At 36.5% G+C, this 25,767-nt stretch overlaps 1 protein-coding gene across 1 annotated transcript in view; it reads left to right on the top strand.

Moving 5' to 3' along the window:
• Positions 1-25,767, top strand: part of NFXL1 (nuclear transcription factor, X-box binding like 1) — a 53,414-nt gene that overhangs the window by 22,627 nt on the left and 5,020 nt on the right. The window contains exons 16-21 of the mRNA XM_067298090.1: positions 3,672-3,812; positions 6,371-6,537; positions 7,383-7,452; positions 15,569-15,673; positions 18,806-18,892; positions 22,530-22,583. Of these exons, the coding sequence (XP_067154191.1) occupies positions 3,672-3,812; positions 6,371-6,537; positions 7,383-7,452; positions 15,569-15,673; positions 18,806-18,892; positions 22,530-22,583 (624 nt within the window). The remainder of the gene's footprint in view (positions 1-3,671; positions 3,813-6,370; positions 6,538-7,382; positions 7,453-15,568; positions 15,674-18,805; positions 18,893-22,529; positions 22,584-25,767) is intronic.

The raw sequence follows: 25,767 nt of genomic DNA on the forward strand, positions 1-25,767 counted from the left end.
GCACTTTTTAAAAAGCATTTTAAGGGATTGATTTAGTTCTAGCTCTTAAATGTCTGCATATTCAGAACAAGCAGTCCATCACTTGAGACAGCAGACTATTTTTCTTTTCAAATAATTGTATAAAGTCTGAGTTCAGTGGAAGTATGATTCTGTATAATATTTAACTTAAAATGAGATTTCCTTTAGCTACAGTGTGCAACCTTCTCTTAAATACTTTACTACATAAAATTTTTGAATGTCTTTACATATATCTAAAGTCAATAACTTCATCCTTATATTTAGGATAAAAATATATTTTTGGATAGGGTATCCAAACTATTGTGATATTTAATTCTCTTGTAATTTTAATCTTCATTTCAGATTTTTATTCATATAGTTCATTTTAGTTCATTAAATATTGGAAGGGAGATGTTTTAGTTTTGTCTTTAGCTTTTGTTTTTGCAGTGAGTGTTTTGAGTATCTTGTAAAGTCAGTCTCATCATTCTTTTCAGGCAGATAGAACTTTTATTCTTGATCCATTTTTGTAGAAAAAACAGTGTTATTCTGTACCTCTTGTTTTCTGTATGCCAATGCTGTGTTCTTTTGCTGTAGTTTTTGTTGTGTTGTAAAGGCTATAGCAGTAGAAGTGTCATAGACAGAACTGAATGGCTTTGCTTGTCTGTCTTTTTTTGTGTGTCCTTTTTAGCTGTGGTTCAGTTTTTTTAGAATGAAGAACATTATTATGCCTGAGGTAAAACTATGTAAAACTTGATCAGATTAATCTCTATGACTATATAGTTTATGAATTTTTTTTATTTTTTTGAAATTGAAAATTTCCTTGCCATACTGTAATTGACTTTTTCATATTTGAACTGATTTATCTGTTATCCAACAGATAAATACATTTACCAAATACTAAATACATTTACTTAACTTCTGAAAGTTGTCTTATCCTTTTTTTCCTTGCCATTATCCTGTGGAATGCCTGTGGCCTGAAAATGATGCCTCCTTATTTTCTTTTTCCATTCAGCTTTCATAAATTACTTTTGGTTCTCATCTGCTTTCTTTGATCATCAGCTCATCAACCTGTGGAAGTGTGTGTGGATTTCTTTGATATTCATCTTTGTAGCAGTAGTAGCAACTTCTACTTAGTCATTGCAGAAATGCATTCCAACTATAGAAAGCAAAACTTCCTCTACCTTGTTCTTTTGATTTCTTGCTAATAGCCATGCAGAAGGACTGCTGTCAAGAAAAGGAAACAAAATTCAGAAAACAAAATAGATTTAAAATTCAAATTTTCACTACAATGGCAGCTGAGTTCAAAATAATCTCTTTTATTATATTGCACTTGGGATTTAGAGGCAAGCTGAAGCTATGCTGGGTACAGCTGGCAAAGCTGGGTTACTCTCAGCGTTGGCAATCTGCAAGCTGCCACTGATGCCTGCTGGCTTGCCTGCTTTGCTGCTTCTGGTATCATTCAGTATAAAATTTTATCTAATTTGGTATACACGAGGGATGCAGAAGGGATGCTCCTACTTCTGCCCATGCTCAGCTTTGTGCTTCTGCTAATGCTCTTTAATTGGAGCTAGTGGTTGTGTCTTTACCATAGGGGGATAGGGAGGTAGAAATCATTGCCCTAATCTGCTGTTGCTGCCTGAGCCACAGCAGAACCAATAGGGCTAAAAATCAGAGCAGAAATGGAGGAGCAAAGGAAAGGCAGAGAAGTGGACAGTGGCAGATTTCCATGTCTAATACACCTTTTCTTTCCTCCTTTTACCTTGCAGCAGCCTTTGGCTAGTTGTGTTGATGCTGAGCTGAAATTGTGACTCTAAGACTGGAGGAGGATAGGATGTGATGGATATTAGGAATGATAAAAGCTGTCTGTGTGTGCGCGCATGCACTTGGTATAGCACTTCCCTCCTTGGGACCCTCTTTTTTTATTAGGTTTGTCACTGGCTTTTGCTCATTTGGGTCAACGGAAGCATAAGTCTCTGGAGATGGAGTTGTGGGATGTTTGCAGGCAGGAGTGTGTACCAGGCATTCAGAGTTCTTACCTCAGCTGTATTAGTGCTTTAACCAGCATAACAAGCTTCAGTTTTGACATAGAGATGTGACAAGTTGGACACAATAATATTAGGATTTTCTCCGGTGTATTTTCTCCATGCTTGCTGTCCAGACTCCTCCTGTTTACAGAGTCTTTGTGGGTTGGGACGACGAGAAGGAATTAAGAAGTTTTTGTGAATGAATGGCATTTTACAATGAGTTGATGCAGAATGCAGCCCCTTGCTGGGTAGGTCTAGAAAATGTTTCTAAGGCAAGTGGATTCAAATCCTGCTTTGTATAGTTTTACTTTATGATTGAGGGAAACCAACATTTTCATAGTGCTAAAGGGAGAATTTTCCGCACTCTGACCTGTGTGGTTCTATCCTCTCTTCCCTGCTCTAGTTCCAGTGCTTACCTGGTTATATGGCCAGTCACCTTGCAAACGTAGCAAAAGAAAAAACTTTTTAATGAATTACTTTTCTACCATTTTCCTTCATTGAATTGACTTGCTCTTAAGACAGCTGTGTGCTAGAACTTGTTCAAAGTAGGTGGGTAGGAGTGTGCTGTAGGGAGTGTAGAGTTGGGGGGGAGAAGTGGAAGGGGTACAGTGTGAAGCTGCTCAGTCAGCTTAAGCTGTAGCATAACCTATTGTGGCTGGACTAAAGGTCTGATTTTATGTCACAGTAGCCTATCATATAGTAACTGTACAAGCAGTTTCTGTTGTTCTCTGCAAAGTGATTGTTATATTAAAAACAAAAAAAAACTCCCACACAAAACAGGCTTTTGGCAGCATCACAGAAACTAAATTTGTCATGTGAATATTATATGGTGATTAGAATATGAGAACAGTGAATTCCCACTGTACTTGGGATATGGAGGGTACTTGCACTCTTCAACTCTAGGAAAGTAACAGAGTTAACCAAGTTAGGAGCCTACACTCCATTTCAGTGCTAATGAAAATTATAAGTTCCTAAACTGATACTCTGAGTTATGCTATAAAGCTCTGTTAACTGGAGTGTTAACCTCAAACTAGACAGTAAAATAGCTCATAAGGAATTAAGATCCTAATCCTGTTACAGTGCTGTTTTTCTTCTCCTCCCCACTCCTGGGAGATATTTGATATAGTCAATGTTTGTTTTTCAGAATTTCTGGCTTGCAGGCTGTTTTTTGTTTGCAAGTTTCTAGCACTTCATTTTAGAATTGTAAGATGTTTTGTTTGTATGATGACCATAGCAACATTGTCTGTGCGAAAACAGACTGTAACCTGCTTCTGTAATAGCTGTAAAGCACCTTGGGAATCTTTAATGGAAGGCACAAGTGAAACTCAGAGAGAAGGACTAAATAGCACTAAAAGCTTTGAGAATGTAATAGTGTGTGTGTTTTTTGTTTTTTTAAGTGGGGGGGAGGGCTATGCTGTGAAAGTTAGACAGCTTGTTTAATTAATAAAGCAGATTTTCCTACCTGATATGTCGCAGTGTAAAACAAGTGTGTGGTCGTGATGGAATGGGAACCTGAAGTCTTAAAGTCAAATAGACTTTGAATGGATTTTTCTTCTTTAAATTGGCAAAGATACTTAGGAATCAAAATTTCTCTGTGATGATGCTGTACGTTATAGTTAAGGGTTTTTTTTTTTTTTTTTTAATGTTTAGGTTAGCCCATTACCATGTCACTCTGCAGGTCCCTACTCATGTAAAAGACTTTGTGGACGGCTGCTTGATTGTCAGAATCACACCTGTATGAAAGAATGCCATTATGTTACTAAAATCAACAGTAATGCAGATGGAAAGAAGGTAAGCTGATTTCCTTTTTGCTGTTTGTTTTTGTGTATATTAAAAATTGTCTCTTCACTTATGTGCAGTTTTAACTGGAGAGCAAAGAATTTGCGACTGGGAGACACAAGATCTAGTCCAGATTCCGCTGGGAGACTTACATGGGTTCTGTTCGCGTTGGCATTGTGACATTTAGCTAGTCTATACTTGTAGACTATAAAACTGGAACAACATTATGTGTTATTTATAAATGCTGTGCCCTTTTGTGTTACATTGATATACTATTTTGTTACTTTGTTTTCGTCAAAACCTTATTTAAGATTGTTGACAAGCCTCTCCTAGAGCCAGTTTTCATAACTATCCAGATTACATGGCTTCCTAAGTTCTTGACCAAAAATGTAGTCTTTTATTTAATCACACACATTCATCTATGTACAAATGCACCTGAAGTCTACTGGAGAAACTGTTTGCTGATGAGACCTGTATGTGGGTTGAGGAGGCTAGCAAATTTTTAAGGAGAAGCACTGGAAATGCTGCAGAACAGGTGAAGACTTTTTAAAGCACTAGGGCTGCAGGTTCATGTTTATCAATGTCTGTACTAGAAACTGTCATTTATTAGATTAAGAAACTGGTTAAGAAAAGATTAGATATTAGTTGCTGAAAGTAATAATTCTGAAAATGGAATAATGTGCAAAGCTGAAAGCTGTCCTAGTTTTGAGCGGTCAAGAGCGCACATTCTGTGGTTTGAGAAAATCATGATTTCAGAGGAAATAGCTTTAAGCTTTTAAAGAATGACTTTAAAACAAATTGTAATATGGGTCTGTCAGGGCATTTAGAAAGCTGAGCAAGCATTCAATCAGATACAGGACATAACTGTATTTATATTTAACTTAAACGGGATGATTTCCCTGTGAATCCAAATCCTAGAAGTGTTGTTGTCTAATAACTGTATATATTGCAGTTACTGTAACATTCTATTAATGACTGTGGCGCCTTTGTCTGAGAAGTAACAGTATAAACTGTTATTACGACTTGTGGAGCAGTAACATGCAGCAAGAGAGCAACATTACTGAATATTGAGGGTGACAGCTCTTCAAGCTTCTCCAGTTAGTACTGTAAGAGGATGTTGTCTTACACCTTCAGTTAAACCAATGAAAATGTCTATGGGTCAGGACACTGCATAGCTAAGTTTGAATGGAACTGTGCATTCTCAAAAAAGGGTGTCTATGTACTTGCAAAGTATGGGTAAATTTCACTTCTCTGTTTTCTCTGAATTTTTATAAATTCACGTTGTTTTTGACCCTTAGAACTTTTGTTCTGGTTTGTTGATAGAGACTAAACTGCAGGTGTAGTCTGAGACTGACTGATTAAGTTTCTTTTTATATGTTTGAACAATGATTTTTCTGTCTGGAATTAAGGTTTGTTCCACATGTTGTGCTAGAAAACTTAGAAAGGCCAGTTGTTTGCCTTTACTGACTGTTGCTTAAGTCTGATATTGCAGTTTTCAAAATGCTTTTGGTTGCTGGTATTTTCCTGAGATGTGACATTTGGGGGAGTTAAACTTTGTGAATGACCAGTGTACAAAGGTTCGTTTTAAAACTTCAGCAAAAATAGTTCAGCTGTATAAGCAAAAGTTAAGGGGCTCAGAAGAAAATTGGTGGGGGAAAGCTGTAGTTAAAACTTAAACCTTTATGCCCTTATTTTGAACAGCATACAGTAAAAGTTTGGCATGGAAGTAGTCCTCTTGGAGAAACATTGTGTAGCATCATTTTTGGTTGAATCCACTTTACTTTGTCTGACTTAAATGTAACTTCAGGCACACCACCACATTCCAGTTCTCAAAATACTGTGCTGTATAGGTCCAATTGTTAAGTCATATCAGTTTATCTGTGTATATCTAACTGCAGACTGGGATTCTCAATGAGTCATCAAGGAGAAAAATAGGAATAGAAATGGAGCTTAATATACCTTGCTGTAACAGAAGTTCTTGACCTGGACTGAGAATGACACTACAGCTCTTGTAGACTGTCATATATGAAGCTGAAACAGGGTGCATATTGTTAACTTAATGCTTTTTGGAAGATTATACAAACCAACATACACATATGGAAGTGAAACAGCTTACAGTTTGTTGGCTTGTTTTGAGGAGGAGAAAAAAAAAAAAAAAAAGGCAAGCAAACAAAAACTTCCACGCCCCAGTATTACAGGGCAATATGTCGTGATTGAAGTATTGCAAGAACATGTTGGATGGAAAGTGTTAGTTCTGAGTATGAAATTACTTTTTTTTCTGAAAGTGTTTTCTTTAGAGAATTAACAAGCTTAATGGCAATATTTCCAAAGCCTTAATATTAAGAGCTTGTTTTATGCCCAAAAGGGAAAATAGAAGTCTGTCTCTTTGACCTACAAACACTGGCATTGCTGCTTTTCTTCTCTTTCTTTGCTTGAGGAATATCTTAATGAATAGCAGGATTCCTGTGGAAAAAAATACCCCTAATCTATTCCTCTATATAAAAGCTTGCTAATATCATCTAGCAAACATGTTTGGCACTTTGTTTAGTAATTTGTTTTTATTTTGTTAGACAGGTCCAGAATGTTTGCAATGTGAAGAGGAGTGTACCAAGCCACGGCCATCTGGCTGTCCTCACCGATGTGTTTTGCCCTGTCACCCTGGGGATTGCCCATCATGCCTTCAGATGCTTAAAATAAAGTGTCACTGCAAACTGTCAATACTCTATATTGAATGCTTGTAAGTAGATGATGAGTTGGGTTCAGTTTTGACAAGTACTACTAACTGGAAACCATTTGAAATGTCTAGGGATGGGAGTTACCCTGATGGCAAGTTATAACATTTTTCTTTGAGGATTATAATTTATAATATAATATATGCCGTTTCTATTTAAAATTTGCCAGTGTTTTATTTGGTGGTATTGCTAAAACTATTAAAAGTACGTGGAGTCTCATGGGCAGAACTCTTTTTCGTAGAACTGTTTTTGTAATTCTTTTATAATATAGTAATATATGTAACTATGTAAATGTAACTATATAAATATATAGTAATCTGTATAATATAATTAATCTATATGTAATTCTTTTACAGTATATAAGGAAGAATTAGAATGAATGTAGTCAGTGTAAATTATAACTAAGACTTACAAAAGAAAGGACTTCTGAAATGAAATGTCCTTTAGTTTGTCTTTTTTTAATTAGAAAACATGTTTTTAATCACTTGTGCCCCTTTTTAATTGGCCACTTTAATTGTGTCTCTTAATTGTTTGGGAGGGGACAGGGAGGTGCTAGCTTTTACTAAATGTAAGACGAACTTGTGGATTTGAATTTTATTCTCTCTATGCATATTACTCTGAAAACACTCATCTGACACTTATACGCCCTTCTTTGTCTGTTCTCCTTAAAGTACTTCAAATCTTCTTAATTTATGTGCTCTTCTCTTATAGACACTTAGTACTGTTAGTTCCACATTATGTGGAGCATACTATTCTTTACGAGCATAAATACTTAAAATGCATCCCAACTGTACTGTCTTGTGTTGTTTTTAATTTAGTATTTATCACAAATACATGTTTTCTTTTACAGAAAACTAACTTGTGCTGATTTAAAAGAAAAGGATCTTCTTACTTCCTGCAAAAATCAGTGTCCAAAAGAGGTAAGCTGTATTAACAAAGAAATACTCAGTTTGATGGATGTCTGGAGCTTGTGGATAAAAGAGAAATAAGTGTATGTGTATCTTGACTTCAGCAAAGTTTTTGACACAGTTTCACAGGCCATTCACAAAAGCAAGCTGGAGAAGCTTAGTCTAGATGATCGTGCTAAATGATAAATGCAAAAGTTGTTAGTAAATTGTACTCAGAGGGCAGTTTTATGTTTGTGGTCAACTTGGAAGGATATATTAAAGGATCAGGGATCTGTTCCCAGGGCAGTACTAGTGAATGCTTTCATTAATGGCCTGAATGATTAAACATGGAGATGAGGCTGAAATGGGAGCATATGTCCTGTAAGCTGATTTAAAAACTGACTTTGAATATATATCCCCAAAATAATAAGATGCCATTTGGTTAGTACAAATACTGAGAATTTTAGTTGTGGTTGATTATTTTTGGCTAAGTGCAGGGCTAGTAATCACAGTCAGTGTAGTAATTCTGAAAAAAAGGGATTTTGGACTTTACAAGTTGCTTCAATAGTGAAATATATGCTAAATAGTGTTAAAATATAAGACAAACCAAATAATCTTCCTGCTTTATTCAGCATTGGTAGCCTTCAGCTAGACAGATGTTTAATTTTGGGTGGTGGGCCAATTGAGGAGGATCTAGAAACGTGACAAGAGTTAAGGAATGAGGAAAGTGGAAGAATTAAGATTGTTCAGCCTGAAGAGAAGAACAAGGATATATGACAACAGGATTTGGGTATACAAAAGTTTGCTGCAAAAAAAAGAGAAGAAGAATATCCTTATTGTATGATGCAAAAGCTGGGAAATGGTGGACTTAGGTATATCAGTGAGGAAGATTCATGTTAAATATTACTTCTGAGTAGTGAGACATGTGAAGTGGTGGGGAAGAATTGGGTGGCGATACTACAGAACTTGCATTGGTAAAGACCTTAACAGCTTAATCATGTATCAGGATTGATACAGATAATACTGCTCTAAGACCAAAGGATGGGCTAAATGACCTCTTCCTAGTCCCTTCCAGCCCTGTGATTTGTGCTGCTTGCCTGTTTCCAGAAATCCTTGTGTGGCTTTTTTGGGGGGTATGGCTTTTTTTTTTTTTTTTTTTTTTAATGTTTTGTCTTTTTTTCTTTAGCTGGTATTAGTTGTAGTGAGGGTGACAGCCCTTTTTTCACTCCATTCCTCACTGTAGGAAAAGAAAATTTGCCAAGTGGAAGAACAGGAATATTGTCAGGAGTATTTTGGAGAGTGTTTCCAAGGCTAAGCTCTTCTGAATTTTTGAGAAAATCTCCTTCCATGAAAAAAAAAAAAATGCTTGTACTAAGGAAAATATTTTATCCCATAATCACTTATTTCATTGTTTGCCTTGTTTTGTCTAGCTAAGTCTGTCACATGCAATGTCAAGCTGATGGTCATAAATAACTTAATCCAACTCATTCTTCACTGATTCCACTTGGTTCCTTTATGCTAGTTTATCTTTATACTCTATGTCCACTAGACAGACACTTCTATCTCCTTAACTAATCTCTTGTAGCTCTGAATTCTGCGCCTACCTAATAATTCTGGATCCAAAATTTTCTCCTGTTCCCTAATTTTCCACTGTCAGAACTGTCAAATTTGAATCCTTGTACTGAATAGAAACCTTTTTAGTTTTTGAGTAAGTACAAATGCAAAAATTTGTAGCACTTCTGCTCATTTCCCAACTATCTCTGCTGCTCTTTTTTTCAGACAAGATAATGTTAACAAATTCCTGACACCCCCCCACACCCCGCCAAGTCTGTGCTCTGTACTGTGTACCTACTTTTATCTTCTGCTTTTTTGCCCTTGTAGATGCCTTTCTGATATCTTTCTGTTCATCCTCCTTATTTGTGTTGCACAAGTAAATGATTGTGCCTGTCACAATTTTCTCATCTGGATGTCTAAAAGTTCTCTTCCTAGCAGGGGAAAGCTTTTGGATATTATTTCATTGTCCATTTACCTCTTAATTTTATCCTTTCATTTCCCTCTCTGTTACTTCATTTTCATTTGCTCCAAGACTTCCTCTTTATTTTCAAGAGTGCTCGTAATCTTCTAACATGAACTGCGTTTTTCTGTACTTCAGCTTCTCTTCTAAGATCTCTTCCATGTCTCATTTTTGACCTTGATTAAAGCATCTGTTGTAATTTTTCTGCATGTATTCCCAAGACTCAGTCTGTGACTTAAAATCCCTCTAGTAGTGGTCATGAATTCTGGTTTGCAGTTCAGAACTGCCCTTTTCCACAGATGTGAGCATTTTGTTTGTTGTTCTCTCCTCCCCGCCCCCATACAATAGGATGTGATGAAGGCTCAGGACCACAGAATCAACTTCAGTTGGATAAAGTTTTTGTTTTATTCTAAAATTCTTGTTCCTATAGATGCCTTGAAAAATAAGGTTTTCTGTAGCTCCTGCTATCTGAAGAATCTTTAATTGCAACTGGTGATGTAAAAATGCTTCCCCATCCCTCCCTGTGTTTCTAGCTCTATTTCTTCCTGAGTTTGAAACATAAAGGTACTAGTATTGTCCTGCTTCAGGGAGTCTGAATCTTTTTTTCACAATTCATTGTACTTTCACCTGATCCTGTTTTGATAACCTCTGAAGTACAATATGCTCTTTTTTATCTTTTTTTCTAAAAAATTCAGTATTTTAACTTTCCTTTTCTGTGAATATCAAATAATACTAGGAATACTATGTCAATTTTAAAATTATACAATGTTTATTTGTAACTTTGAGAAAATTGCCTAGCTGTATCATAACACAGATTATACAAATAGCCTCTGTTAAACGACTCACTGATATGTTAAACAGGATTTGAAGGAGCAATCTCAACAGACCCACTCCCCAGCATATATGGATCAGGCCAGTTGGGGGTCCTCATAACAAGGATTTACAAGCAACTTGGCCAAGATATAAGATGGATAGGACTACAAAACTTTTAAAGTTCATAAATCAAATATTTCTGCTCAAAAACAAATTGGGAGTTTTTTGTGTACAACTCTAACTGCCTCAAGTTAATTTCAATTTAGTGTTTTATGAGCATTTTCTTATTTAATGTCAGAAGCTGACCTTGGGTTACTAGAAGAGCTCAGGGAAGTTGCTGCTTGTTATAAATCAGTGTGGACTAACTCTACCAAAGTTTAGAATAATACAATTTAGGTTCTAAAGAATACGTTTTTTTACTGAGATCCTAGATTTGAGATGTCTGTTTTTTTTCTTTGTTAATGGAAATTGTAGTAGACAATACCATATTTGAATTACAAGTAGCATGCTACTTATGGAGATTATGAAAATCACTTAGTTCTATTGTCTGGTGCCTTAAAAAAATACTTGAAAGTCTTGCCAGCTTTCATGCTTTTGTTTTGGCTCTTTTAGTATAAAACAAAAAAAAGGACTTCTAGTATTATACAGTACAGCTTGCATTTCCTTTCCACTTTAGGGAGCAGCAAGTCTTTGATATTGCTGCAGCTGTTAGCTGGGATGCTTTAATTAAAAGTTCTTTCTCTTGTTTGGTAGCAATAACAAAATATCCTGTTGAAGGAAATTTAACTTCTTTTTATTTAATCGGTAGTGATTAAATTCTTATGATCATGTTTGCAGATGCTTTGGGACAAATCTTAAGTAGAAATTTCCATGGGCTATCAGTTTTCTTCATTTGTATATTCATGTCAATATCTGTGTATCTCTGTTTATCACTTACGTTCTTCTGTGTAATTAGTAATTTTTGGCAAAATAACAGTACTTTAAGAGTGCATACTGTCTAGAAGTGAAATATGTGACCATGCTGTGATAAATCTCTCTACTGTGCTGGCGTGTTAGAATAATGTCATAAGCTTTAAGAGTATGGGTATCAATTATTTTTGTATAAGAAATTTTATTTTCTGTAATAATTCTGTAAACATCTCTTGAAAATGTGCATGGTTTTTAGAAATTTAATTTTGAAAGGTGAATGAACTGTTTCGTTACATAAGATTTTCCTCAATGTCTGGCATAAGCAATGGAGGTTTTCAGAGCTCTGGAAGCAGAACCACGCTTTAAACTAACGAGTCTGCCACTTGAGTTGGAAATGATAAACTTACCTTTGGTGCTTAGCTTTTGGGATCGCTACCCAAGAGCGATGCTTTCCTTGCAGGTGTGTTAACAGAATGTGTCAAATACCTGGTGGAAGTCAGTAAGCCTTCATAAATGCTGACTATTTCCGTTGTCATCAGACGAAATGTTAAGGTTTAAATGAGTTGCCTAAGTCAGGGGGAAAAAAGCTCATAGCATTTCTTGTGTTCAGGGCTGTGGATGAAAGTGCTTTCTTTGGAAGCACTTGACATGTCAAGCGCAAAGCCTGTTTGTTTTGGCCCTTGGTACACTAGCTATTGACTATGAGAGATTTTTATATGATGCAAAAAATCCAACAGGACATACACTTTGTTTTAACACCTAGTAGCTCATCATGTATGCTTAAAAACAAGCAAGCAAAGCCATTCCCATTACAATATCCAGTAGAAGAAATGATGGGATTGCTCCTGGTCACTGAGCTCATGAGGGAGATGTTGTTTTTGCCGTTCAGTTAACTGATCTAGTTAACATCTAGAGTACTGTGTCCAGTTCTGGGCTCCCCAGTACAAGAGGGATGTGGCACTGCTGGAGCAAGTCCAGCGAAGGGCCACAAAGATGATTAGGGGACTGGAGCATCTCTCTTATGAGGAAAGGCTGAGAGCTGGGCCTGTTTAGCTTGGAGAAGAGAAGGCTGAGAGGAGATCTTATCAACGTGTACAAGTATCTGAAGGGAGGGTGTCAAGAAGATGGAGCCAGACTCTTTTCAGTGGTGCCCAGCGACAGGACGCGAGGCAACGGGCACAAACTGAAACACAGACGGTTCCATCTGAACATGAGGAAATACTTTTTCACTGTGAGGGTGACAGAGCACTGGAACAGGTTGCCCAGAGAGGTTGTGGCGTCTCCTTCTCTGGAGATATTCAAAACCCACCTGGACGCGATCCTGTGCAAGGTGCTCTAGGTGACCCTGCTTGAGCAGGGGGGTTGGACTAGATGATCTCCAGAGGTCCCTTCCAACCTCAACCATTCTGTGATTCTGTGATCTTCTTTATTTTATATGTTGTCTTTGCATTGGTGGGAGTAGAAAGAAACTGACACTGCCGCCTTCCTTCTTGTCCTGCATCCCCTGTGGATGTGAACAGTGTATGCTTACACAGAGAACAACATGTGTAAACATAGCTTTCAGTATTGGACTAAACACATTTGTGCCGTGCAAATTTTGCTCTAATGGTGTATAATGCAAGAATTTCTATTGCAGTAACACCTGGAAGTTCTGATAAGGGCTACTGTGTAGAATTTGCAGCTCTTTACATTTGTCAGCTGTTAAATCGATTTGTTGGGCTTTGACACTATTAATGGAAGTGGAAGTTGGAAGTGATAGTTCCCACCACGGATAGTTTTGGCCTGTGTGGGATGACTTGCAGGTGAGACTATAACATTGCTGCTAATTGTGCCTGATGCTTTTGAGTAGGGGAAGGGTGTCACTTGCCGGTCGCTAGTGAGCAGCCTCAGCTCTTACACCTGGGAATAAAAATTGTTACTGGTGAATCAGGTTGGCTTCATTCTGTGTTCCTGACTAGTAGTCTGAACTCGAGGCTCAAAGAAGTTTCTCTCCTCATCTCTTCAGAATAAAGTAAAATGCAAGATAGATTTACTTGATGATCAGTTGTGCCAGTCTAACCTGAATTCTTTCTTTGACAAGGTGACTGATTTCTTTCCCCTCTCCCCAGTTAAAAAAAAAATAGATTAGATCTGCTGCGTCAAGCTTCAGTAGAGCAGTTGAGGCAATGCCACACAGCAGTTAGCTAGTCCAAATAAAGAAGATTAATAGAAGGGCTGCGGAGGATTAAGGCAATAATTGGTTGTGTTTCTTAAGTATATACATCTCTCTAAATGAATAGTTAGACAAAAGAGGCATTAACAATAAGGAAATTTCCCAAGGATTGTATTGAGGACTGATCTTGCATTGTTTTCAGAAATGACCTTGGCACCAAAAAATAGGAATGCTCTTGGAATTTTTTGATGAAAACTTGTGGAGTGTTGTCAGTACCAGACAACTGAAGAAATGCATGTGCAGAAGCAGATAACCTTTAGGGTGTGGTATTAGATACAGAAAAAATGGTAAGACCATTCATATAAGACTAGTAATAAGTTCTTGAGAGACAGCAAAAATTCTTGTTGTCACAGCATGATTAGCTGGAGAGAAATGTAAATGAGAGCTGAAGATGTGTTGGGCAAGATATTCTATTAAGACTAAGGTATAATTAAGGCATTGTACAAAGTCCTGCTGAGATGTCATTTGGAATATTGTATGCAGTTCTGGCTACTGTGTTCAAGAAATATTGATTTAAGCTGGTTGAAATTCAATGAAGGGAATACTGTGGGAATAAAGAGTCTTTTATAAAAGAACAGTCAAGAAATATTTCAATATGAGGATAAGAACAAATGGGTTTAGACTGTCTAGAATAAATTTAGGAAATTAGAGAAAAGGTCTTGCTTCTTGAAGACATGAAGTCTTGGAACAGCCTCCCTAGTCCCAACAGCAGAAGAGGGGGGGAAAAAAGATTTGTTTTCAGTGTAAGGCTTGGTCCAGTCATATAGGGATCATATAAGGTAGCTGCCAGTAGCAAGAGGGGTCTGGACTTGAGGACTTAGTTTCCTTCCAGTCCTATGTGAAATATGCGGTGACAGCAAATAAAAGGAATTGAACCCCAAATCACAGAATGGATCACTAGCGGATACTTTAGTATGATAATAGTGTTTGACTTGACATGAAAGCATGTTTACTTGTTGCATGATTTTTAGATGGAAAGTTTTACATTCTGTTTTAGGTATGTGTTCCATGACTCTAGGCTTTAAGTTAAGCCATTTCATTTGTACTTCTAAAAATCAAAATTTACTAATCAGCAAGAAATGTATATACTAGAATTTTATAATTGTGTTATGACATACTCTCATTTTTGTGAATGAAGTGATGTAGCATGTACACATCTATGAAAAATGTATATCTTAATTATCTCTTACAGCATTTTCCAAGCTGTATTAATTCCTTGATGACACTTAACAGCTGAAATTTTGCTTTTTACTAAGAGCACCAATACCACTTTTTTTAAAATCGTTTTGGGGTTTAAAGCTACCTTTATAAATAAGTCAGATGTCTTATGCAAGATACCACCTTCAGTTATTAACAACATTAGGTTTTGTAATAGAAAATGGCATATCATTATTGTTAAGGTTTTATATGGGCATGTGTATGAGCAAGATATTTTTTTTTTCAGTCAAGTTCCTAACAAAGTGAAATGATTTGCTCTTGTGCCATTTCATATCTACTGTAACGCTGGGAGTACTGCTGTATTTCTAACAGTCACCATAGTTAAATTAATGTCTCAGTTTGTAACACAGTAGTCTTTCTCAAGTACCAGAAATGGGATTACTTACCAAATGCAGAGATTCCTGATTTTGTGAAATTATTTGGGACTTAAGAACATTGGCAACCTGTATTTGGCTTTTGCATAGTTCAGAACATTCTTACATGTAAAACTTTCTTTAGTGGTGTTTTTGCACTTCTGGTACTTCTGATTCTTCCCTCTTTCTGTTGGCTCTCTGGTCTATAAGTAGCTACAGTACAGTTAATCTCTGTTTTCAGTTTCTTCCTACCTTACGTACCTGTGTGTTGCCTTCCTCCCCCCCCCCCCCCCCAAAAAAAAAAAAGCTAGGGTAATTATTGTTGTATAAATAATTGCAATGATGACTCTGTTCTTACAGATAACATTTTGAAAACAAAATTGGTTTTAATCAAGCTGTGCAAATAAAATCTTTAAGGGGAAAATTGTTCTACAGGAAAAGAAATACTTTGAATAACAGGCAAACATTTGCAAAAAAAAAAAAATCACTATTTCGTAAGTGAAAAACTGATAAGTTGAATGGGTTTTTCTGTTTAACTATGTCTTTAATAAAGTCTGTTCATAGATTCTTTGTAACTAGCCAGTCTTTTTTAGATCTGAGATAATCTTTTTTGTTTTTTGTTGTTTGTAGTTGCCGTGTGGTCACCGATGTAAAGAGATTTGCCATTCAGGTGTCTGTCCTCTGAACTGCAACCAGAAGGTTAAACTCCGATGTCCCTGTAAGAGACTGAAAAAGGTAAGTTCTCGGTTACAGTTTTGAGAAAGATGCATCTTTGCTTTTTCCTAGGCTTGTATGACTGGATTGTCTCTGGTGCAGATTGGAATAGGTCCAGTTAGTTCGGTAGAGCTGTAGTAGTTCACATCAGCTGAAGATCTGGGCTGCAATATGAAAAGATTCACTAGAGAACATAAAATCCTATTAGTTCTAAAATATAAAGCTATTGCAAGTCAGGTAGCTAACATCTGCAAGCACACTTGTTTTTTTTTTTTTTTTTTTTTTTTTTGTGGCTCCATTGGAAGATTAATCAGATGATCTGGAGTGATTTAGTAAGAAAAAGTACTTTTTTTTCTGAAGAGTTCAGGAAAGTGTTCCAACTTATGTAATTAAACAAAATCTCAGATGTTATATCTGTGAATCCCTAACCAATGTGATCAGTTAGTTTTCTGCAAATCTAAAAGCAACTACAGGCATCAGCATTTTTAGCTTTTAACAAGGTGAACAGTCTGCATTTATGGATAACTACCTATATTTTAGGTTGCCTGTATTACTGTGGTACAAAACAGTATTGGCTTCTGCCATGGATAAATTATTCTATTCTGTGTCTAAATGTCCCTCTTGGATTCAGTCTTTCTTTTGCTCTTGTAGAATCCAGAAAACAATTGGTTAAACATATAATTGGACTTCGCTTTCCTGTCTTTAAAATATACCTGCAAGTCTTCTGCCAAACGTAATTGCGTATGGAAGGAGTAGCTATTAGGGACCTTCTATTTCTATAACAGCTCAGTTATGTCTAGTTGTTACTGTCTCTAACTTTCATCGCATTTTTGAAAAATATGGAAAATGTCATATCTCCTACTCTTTTGTATTCTAGTGCTGAATTGTATCTCACTGTACAGCTACTGATGTTTAGACCAGTTCAGATTTCATTGTCCCAAATGACGGGACATATTTTTCACTTCTGTGGATCTCCAGTTCGGGAGTGCTGCCAAGAAACAATGAAATACACTTTTTAGGATGTGTTTTGACCAGTCTAAAAGTGACAAGTAGTGGAACCTTCACAAGCCTGCTGCTCTGAAAGATCTGCTTACTTTAAATCTGAAGTTTGTTATAGCTTAAAAAATAGAGAAAACTTGGTTATGAGGAATAAGGCAAAGAGGTTGTCACGAGTGGTCATTAATTTTTGTGAAGCCAGCCCACTTATTTAAATAGTCAAGAAATGATCCATTTGACTCCCAGGGAAATAAGAGTTTAGGGTTTTCCTTATTTTTTTAGATGGAGAAGAAAGAACTGTACCTGAAATACTGGCCTACTGTCTGGAGGTCAAACCAAAATCCCTGCTCTTTCTCATACAGGAAACTATATTGTGGAGGGTAAACAATGGCAGAACCAGTAGACTGTGGATAACTGGACCTTGTTTCAGTTGCAGTCATGTGAAACTGTCTTGGTTCTACAATGTGAAAGATTTCTTACAGTGATTCCCTTGTATGACCCTGCCCTTGCCAGTGATCCTAGCGGGTACCTGTTGACTCCAAAGGTCCCTCCTCCGTATCTACTCAGAGCTGCATGGTCTCCAGCCAGCAGTGAATCTCTAAGCCTCCCATATGTGGGTCAAACATGCAAATAATGTGCCTGTATGTCTGGTTTGTAAAGTCTGCAGTCTTCCATGTGATTGTGAAGACAAGGAACAGAATTTAGCATCTAGTACTTACTACTGAATTCTCTATAGAAACACTCTTACCTTATATCTATGCATGGTACTGTTAAAGCTTGTAGTTTATAGGGCACCTAAGCTGCGCTGTAAACTTATCGCATCCTGATGCTGAAGAAATAATCCCGGTTTACCAGAGGAAACCTTACCAGTGTGTATCCTTCCTGCTGCTATCGCCTGAATTTCCTTTGGTAACTCCCTTTGCGATGAAGACAGACCTGTCACCCGCAGTCTCGTAAAGTTAACTGTGTGTATTGCTTTGGCTGGGCCAGTTTTAGCCATCTCAGTCTTCCACTTTGACTCACTTTTCTGTCCTCTGTGTTTTATATTAGAGTCGAGTAAGTGATTCTATAAATTCTGGAGTCCTATATCAGTCTTTCTTAAGCAATTTATTGTTACAGGAGGAGTCACTGAACCAGCCCAACTAATATCGAATATGTGATTTAATGGCTTTGAGTATAGAACAGGAAGAATTTTTTTATTCCCCTTCTAGCATTTAAATTAAATAACTTTTTCTAAATTAAACGTGGTAATAGTGTTGCATCATGACATTATGCATGTAAGATGTACAGGCAGATAAAATACTTGAATCTGTAAGTCTGACAATTTCTAATAGACTGTATTTTTAGCCATCTCTGCATTGGTCAAGTGTTGTTTTTAACATACTTGAATTGATTTGAAGGAAAGTTAAGCATTGCAAAAATAAATGTATTGTCCAAATGTACCTGTATTTAAAACTCATGTTTAGAAAAAGTATTATTTGTAGGTAGAATTTTTTTAATGTTTCATACAAATTTTGTGGATTTCTTTTTGTGTGCATTATGAAAAATCACAACTTCTGATTGTCCTGCATATCATTGGCAGTATAAAAGACAATGTAGTTTCATGTTGTGTTGCTATACCTACCCAACAAAATCCTTGATAGGCTAGTAGTATAGATAACATACCAGTTTTCTCTACTTACTACTTTTTCTATCTTCATAATATTGCAGGGGAAAGGGTGGGGAATTTTTTTCGTGACCAGATATTGCCCCATAGTCTCAGGCAGTACTGATGATTTGTAGGCTAGTGAAGAGAATGTGTGTGAAACTGCTGAGACTGAGTGCTAGTTCTTTATGCTAGAATCCACAAAATTATATTACTTTGTCTTAGGTAAACAAGTGAGAAAATGGAAGGAAAGGAAGGGGTTAAACTTGGCTATTTGGTTTATTCTTGCTTTCAGTGATCAGCTGATCAGAAAGAAGGAAAATGGAAAAGGACAAAATTTAATACAAAGTTAAAGATTCGAATAGTGTTTAATAATTAACTTTGTCTTCTCTGTAACCAATGTTTTAGCAAATATGAATTTTTCATAATTTTTGTAATGAAATGGACCTTATAATTTAAACTTTGTGTATAATGGAATGGGTTTTGAAAGACGTTAAATATATACTTAACAGGAATTACAGTGCAGCAAGATACGAGAAGGCCAAGTTTCACTGGAATGTGATGCATTATGCAAGGAAATGAAGCGGAAGGCATCTGAGGTAATTTATCTATTGCACTTATAACTTATTCTCCCTGCTTCAAGAAAAGGGGGGGAAAAAATGAACAAAATTATTTTTTCAAGACAATAGCAGCAAGAAATGCAACATGATCAAGTAAGTGTGTGTTGAATAGAACCTGCCTTTTCAGACTGTTAGGTTTGGCTTAATGTGGAAAAAATAAGGGTGGTGAGAATAACATTGTTTGCAGGCAGTGTTAATTAACTTAATGATATACTATGCTAATGTAATATTCTTATCTTCCTGATTTGTGCGTGCATGCCCATGTGTGTTAGAACTGGTTCTTTCCCCTTTGAGAACAAGCAATGATCAACGATGGTAAAATCTTGATGTTGTAGGATTAAGGCCAGCTACTTCACAGAGCATTGTTAGATCTGCTTTCTTGTGGAAATTATGCAGCCATCGTTGGACAACTTAATCATTCATGATAGTGTGATTCTACCATACTGTATTAGTTACCCTGAAGCAGAGGAATTGAGTTTTTAGCAATTGCAGCCTGTTTTAAATGTGACCTCTCCCCAGTTCTGTTGTTTTATGGAGTTCAGAAATTGCTGCAAAATGTCATGTAGTGAGACAGAATATCTATCTTGCTTTTGTAAGCTTTTTATAAAAACATAAACAGGACTGGTACATACATTGCTTGGCTTTTATTGGGTAAGTGTGAGATGTAATAGAGACACAGCTCAAAATCTCTTTGGATAAAACTGACTTCTGCTTGCTTCTGCTCAGAAGAAGAGAAGCAGAATCCTGCTCAGGATTGATATGCAGGTTTTCACAAGTATCACATAAACAAAATCCTACAATTTTGCTAGTTGGTCAGCTTGATGAGCCTCTTGGGATATGCCTCTAAAAATCCCAGCAGCAACGAACAGTTGCAGTATGAGTGTGGAGTTAAGTTTGTAGGATGTGGAGTGCATGAAAGAAGGTAGATCGATTTAAAAACCCGCATGAGCTGAGACCCAGGAGCACATTCCAGTGTGGGTGTACCTGGACTTGCTAATGGCTGAATTCTCCTAAGGTAGCAACAAGTGATCTTGCTGAAATTAGTTGTCTGTCTGAAAAATACTTGTATTCTAGCACAAGTTTTTTTAGAAGTATTTGAGAACTTCTAATTATTTCCTTAGGTTAAGATTTTACAGCTGTTTCATTCTAAGTTACTATATTACTTAGGTAGATACTACCTCCTGTTTCTTGCTCACACTGCTGTAATCTACAGCAAGCAAAGGTCTCGTGCAATGAGCAAATGACTGCAAGTCTCCACTACAAGCGATGCTACAGTCGTGTGGCATAACCTAGCTATGTGTACCATCCTCACAGAAGAATGTGGATTTGTTTGGTTGTTTTTTTTCTTTTTCTGAAGTTGTAAATTCTCACTAGGCAGTTTTGTGCAGCCTGTGTTGACTTGAAAATGATGTGCTAGAATTAGTAAATGACAAAATAAGTTTACTGCAATGTGTCAAGACTGAACAATGTGTCTGTTAAAAATCGCAGCCATTTACAAAGAGAATTTAGTTTGCCATTGCAAAATGACCATCAGTGTCCAAAAATGAAGTGTGTTAACTCTTATAAATAATGTATAGCAACTAGTGAGTGTGCATTTCTGAGTAATTCATTTCTTTACTGTATATTTTATTATTAAAGAAATAGTTCTAGAAATATTTTTCCACACTGTGATTATATTGGTTAATTTCCCTCCACCTGTAAATCTCATACAACTGTAACCACACCAGTGTAAAAAGCTTTTCTGTTGCTTTATTCCACATTTGTGATTTACTCTTTTTCTTTTGCAGCTGATGTTCTGCCATTAGATGGCAGTAAAATATCAGGAGGCTAGTTAGTTGTGCAGTTTTTTTGCATGATACTTTGCAACTACAGATGTGCATGGCTGACAAGATCTTTTGTATGCTGTTCTAAAGAGAGTCTCCGTCACTGCGTCTAGTTTTATAAAATTCTTAATTAAAATTTTTTTTGAGATACGTGATTTAACTTTAAAAGCCACCTGAAAACCTGCAAATATGATGATGTTTTATTGGCCTTGTCCTCAGTGCACACAGTTTCAGCTACGGTGTTAAAAAGCATGAGCTAGTGTGTGTCCTACTTGATCTTCAATAGCTCTTGGATTATAAATTGTTTGGAACAAGTTCCATCTGTGCAAACCATATTTAGTAAATTGTCATTGATAGTATGCAAGTCATGATAAACCTATATATATAAAAACATATCTATCTATACACACACCCACCAGTTATTGTTAGGATCTTTTTTAATTTCAAGTTATAAGTCAGATTTTTGCATTTTACTTTGCTAAGGTGGTAATTCAGAGGCTACAGTACTAAAGGTCCAAGAAATGTGTACAAGAAGAAGGCAGATCACAGTGATACTTCCAAAATATACTCTCCCTGTTACTTCTGTTATTGTAGGTCTCGTGATCTCTGACCATGGGAACTTCTGAACTAGAGCTGGTGTCAGTGTTTAATGGTCTTTGCGTTTTTCTCTCGTTAGCTTGCCTAATCCTTTTTTTTTTTTTTTTTTTTTTTTTTTTTTTGCCTGCATAAACCTTTGGCATTTATAACATCCTGTGTTACTGAATTTGTAAGTTTAGCCATATACTGGGTGGGAGAAAAATACTTCCCTCTGTGAACCTGCCTCCTGATAATTTCACTTTATGGGCCTAGTTTTTGTGTTATGAAAAATAATTGATTTATCCCTATTCAGCATCTTCTCACCTTTCAGGATTTTATGTGCCCCATTAATCATCTGCATTTCACGTGACACATCCTAGTTATGCTCTCTTTGTTAGATGGAAGCCACTCCATCCTGTTACCCTTTGCGTATGTTCAAGCTCCACATCTTTCTGATATTGCTGGACCAAAACCAAATGCAGGAACTTAGATTCAAGGGCACCCTATGTTTATATATTGGCATGTTTTCTGTTTCATTCTTTCCCTAATAATTCTTAGTATTTAATTTGGCTTCTTCAATGCTACAAAACACTTCTGTAGAAGTATGACTTAAGATTTTTATGACTTTTGCATGATGAAGTACTTCCAGTTACATTCACAGTTTGCGTTACCCCTTGGGCCATAAAGCAGTTTGGGTATGCATTATCCAAAATATATCATATTCAGTACAAATGTAGAAGTTACCTTTCACTTTAGTAGTCATGGAGTATTTAAAGCACTTGGAATGAAGTGTGTGTGTATGAATTACATACTTATACAGGTATTACCTGTATATGTAAATGGTGCTGAATTAAGGATTAAGATGCTGACAACTTAGAGTAACTATCTCTAGCATTTTTCCTGGCTGTTAGTGAATAAACACTTTTTTTTTTTTCCAGGTTTTGTATTTGTTGGTTATGCTTGTCAGATTAAAGTGAGTCAGAAGCCCAATTTATAACCTGGTAGCATCCACTATGTGCTCGATGTTTTCCAAACATAAGATGATACAGCTTTTTTCCCAGAATATTTTATGATCTAAATAAATTAAAAGCTCACCCGATAGAGGTTTTGCTCACTTTTGCTGAGAACCAGTCTATAAAAAGTAATTGTAATTCTATGAGCAAATAGATTTAGTTGTTCTTTACAACAGTTGCTCATCATTTTCTGTGTCTGGATAGATAAAAGAAGCTGAAGCCAAAGCTGCTATTGAAGAAGAGAAACGAAGACAACAGGTATCAACCTTTCTTTCTCCTCGCACACTGCATCACTTTATTCTTTTAGTAAAGCATTTATTTTACATGCAGCTAACGATACAGTTCGTAAAGTGATATTCACAATCCTCCCCGTCAGCTGATGTCTTACACTAAGAAGTCTGTGTACTGTGAATGACTTACAATGGTTAAGAGTCCAAATATTTTCCCAAACAATTTTCATAATTTTATGCAAAATGATAATTAAACTGATTCATGTTGCATTAATAGAACTGTGTATATTATAGTTTATTTTTAAAATACCAGGTACTCTGAATTTTTATTAAATGTTTTATAATATATAAAAAATAGAATTGCTCAATGGGCTCCATAGCCATTTAAATTTTGACTGAAGCTTTTTTCAACCATGAAAGAATGAGAAAGCATAAATGAGTCATTGCCCTTTGAGATCTCTGAAGGGGGAAGAATGTGTATTTACTGTAATTGCTATTGTTGTCATTAGTTGCTGCTGTTGTCTGTTGTTGGTGAATGTATGTTGACAGCATTGTAATCCAAGAGGTTTCCGTGCCAGCTGCCTGGTCTCTAATACTGATCTTATTTCAGAGAATGACTGTAAGCTTGGTTTGATGGTGAAGGCTTGGTCGGGTTTATCATCTAGAGGCTATAGTTCTAATGAACTCCTTCCAACTAGCTAATGCATCTATACCTGTGATAGAGCATTTGACACAAAATCACATTCCAAGTCCAGTAGGTGATTTATGATTCTCCTTTTACTCATTTATCAAAACAATTATGTATTAAACTTGCATCTTCATCTGGATTTCACATTCCATTCTTATCCTTATCGTAGAGCAGTGGCTTGCCCTGGCTCAAAGGGGAGCAAGGGAGGCGTATTCCCTGGACTGACTGCCCGGTGCTGCTCGCCCAGTCTCGTTAGAACGTTCTTGCATGGATAGTTCTTCTGTGGTCCGCGCTTGAGTTATGCCTGCTCTGATTAATTGCATAAAGGCTTTGCTAAAGCATCATGCACACTAATCAGTGCTCTAGCAAGGCCTACTTTTTTTTTTTTTTTTATGGAAGTATGTCCCTCATGCTGGACAAGCATGCAGTATGCTCCTGTTGTCCAGGGCATCAGGCATTGGTCTGTGATCATCTTGTCGTTTCTTGTTACATTCATGCCTCAGCTGTCTACAATATTGGTCTACGTATCCCTGCATATGACTCGGTTCATCTGACTCTTTTTTTTTTTCTCTAAACTGAGCTTAGAAATATTAGTTCCAGGATTTAGGTCAGGAAGTGTAGCTTGCATGCAAGTACTTGAAACTTTTTGTCTAGGCAGTGATAATCTACAACTGACAGTGCTGCAACCTGAATACAGAAGTGCACCAATGGACATTTAAAGATATAAAGAATAAGGATACAATTCTTAAACTATAAGTCCGAAGTTGTTGGTGTTTGTATTGCACTGATTTTTTTTTTTCGTGGAGGAAAACAAGAAGGCATTCAGTGACTAATGATTTCTGCCTCATAATCACTTAACTTATAGTCCTTCCAGAGAAGTCACTGTATTGAGACTTCTCAAATATTATAGCAGATTTGCTTGACCAGTGCAGTGTGCAATATTAGTTTTGTCTTCTTGAATTTTCAGCAGTGACTGTTTCTCTCTGCAGTCATGCTGCCATTGCTTTTTACTTGTATATTCACTGAAGTCTCACAGTGTCAGTCCAGCAGTCCACTGTGCAATATATAGCAACAACTTGGTGGTTGCTGAGGTTGGAAGGGATGGACCTTGCCTTCAGGGAGAGAAAACTTCACCAATACGTGATCAAGCCTATTAAGTTTGGTTTATAATGGTCAGTTGTATAGCACAATAGCAAAGATTATGCTATGACAACACTAATAAATAGGGTCTAAAATTCCACACTGTTCCTATCATCAGGTAGTGCAGATACTTTTATCTAAAATTGATTCCTTTCCAATTTGATTTCATAAATCTGCTGTCTGGTGATGCAAATGGAGCACCTCACTGTCATAGGCTGTTGGGTCCCTTTATACTCAATCAATGTATATTCTTACTCCCTTCTGACAAAAGTGTGCGTCTTGTACCATGTTCCTGATCTCATTAGCACATTCATGTATAAACTGATCATCTGATAGTCACAGCTTTTTGAGGCCTATTTTGATTAGTGCTTTAGTAAATCCTTTATACACACACTAGTCAATGCTGTGGCTAAGTCTACAGATTTATATTTTGGTATTTGCTATATTTCTTAGTAGCTTCTGTTAATATCATTTAGGGATAGAATATTCCTTGCTTCTTAGTTGAAGGGGAGAGGGCTGGGTTAGGCACCTAGTCATGCCTTTAGCAGCTAGACTTTCCTTCTGCTTCCAGTTCAGAGGCATGTTGTGAGGCCAGGGTTTCCACAGTTGCCAGAGGTGGAAAACTCAGTGCTATGATTATTTAAGTTTAGATCAAGCGCTCTCTGTCCCATTCCAGCCTATAAAACTTTTGGTGAACTTCTCTAGCTCAGTTGATAGCAAGGAGTGGTTCAGTACTGAAAGTTGGAGACTCAAACCTGAATTATAATTTAATGAAATACATGTTTTTTTTTCCCCTCCTTTTTTCTTAGAAAAATATCTTAACATCTCTTTAGAAGCCTTGAAAGTCAAGCACCCCCAAATTCTGTAAAACACAAGATCTGCAATTTCAGGATGCACCATGTATCTGTATAATCAGTTTTATTTGTATTCATTTAACTGTATATTTAGGGCTGCTTCTCCTTTCAGTGCGGGAGAAGTGTAGAGAATAACACAGAGGAGCAAAATTCAGCACCTGGGCAACAGTAAACTGGACATTATCTAACTTTCAAATTTGTTTGAAAAAATTGCATTTCATTTTACTTTTAATCTGTCTATAGACAGAAGTTAAGTTCTTACTCTATATAAAAAGTTAGAGCCTGTTTAGGTTGAAAAACAAGGTAGCTTACTGAAGACAAGGCAGAACCATTACTTTATTATTCAGAGGTCATTGAGGTTACACTATGACTGAGAGTTCTATAAAATCCATAGGTAGCTTTGTAAGGACAATGGTATCTTCAAATTATGTATACAATAATATGTATTCTTGTTCCTCGTTTTGTGTTTTGTTTTTATAATGTATTTATTTTTAGCCAGATTCTATAAGGAGCAGTAGGTAAGCAGTTCA

Source organism: Apteryx mantelli, chromosome 5 (assembly GCF_036417845.1).
Source record: "Apteryx mantelli isolate bAptMan1 chromosome 5, bAptMan1.hap1, whole genome shotgun sequence".
NCBI lineage: Eukaryota > Metazoa > Chordata > Aves > Apterygiformes > Apterygidae > Apteryx > Apteryx mantelli.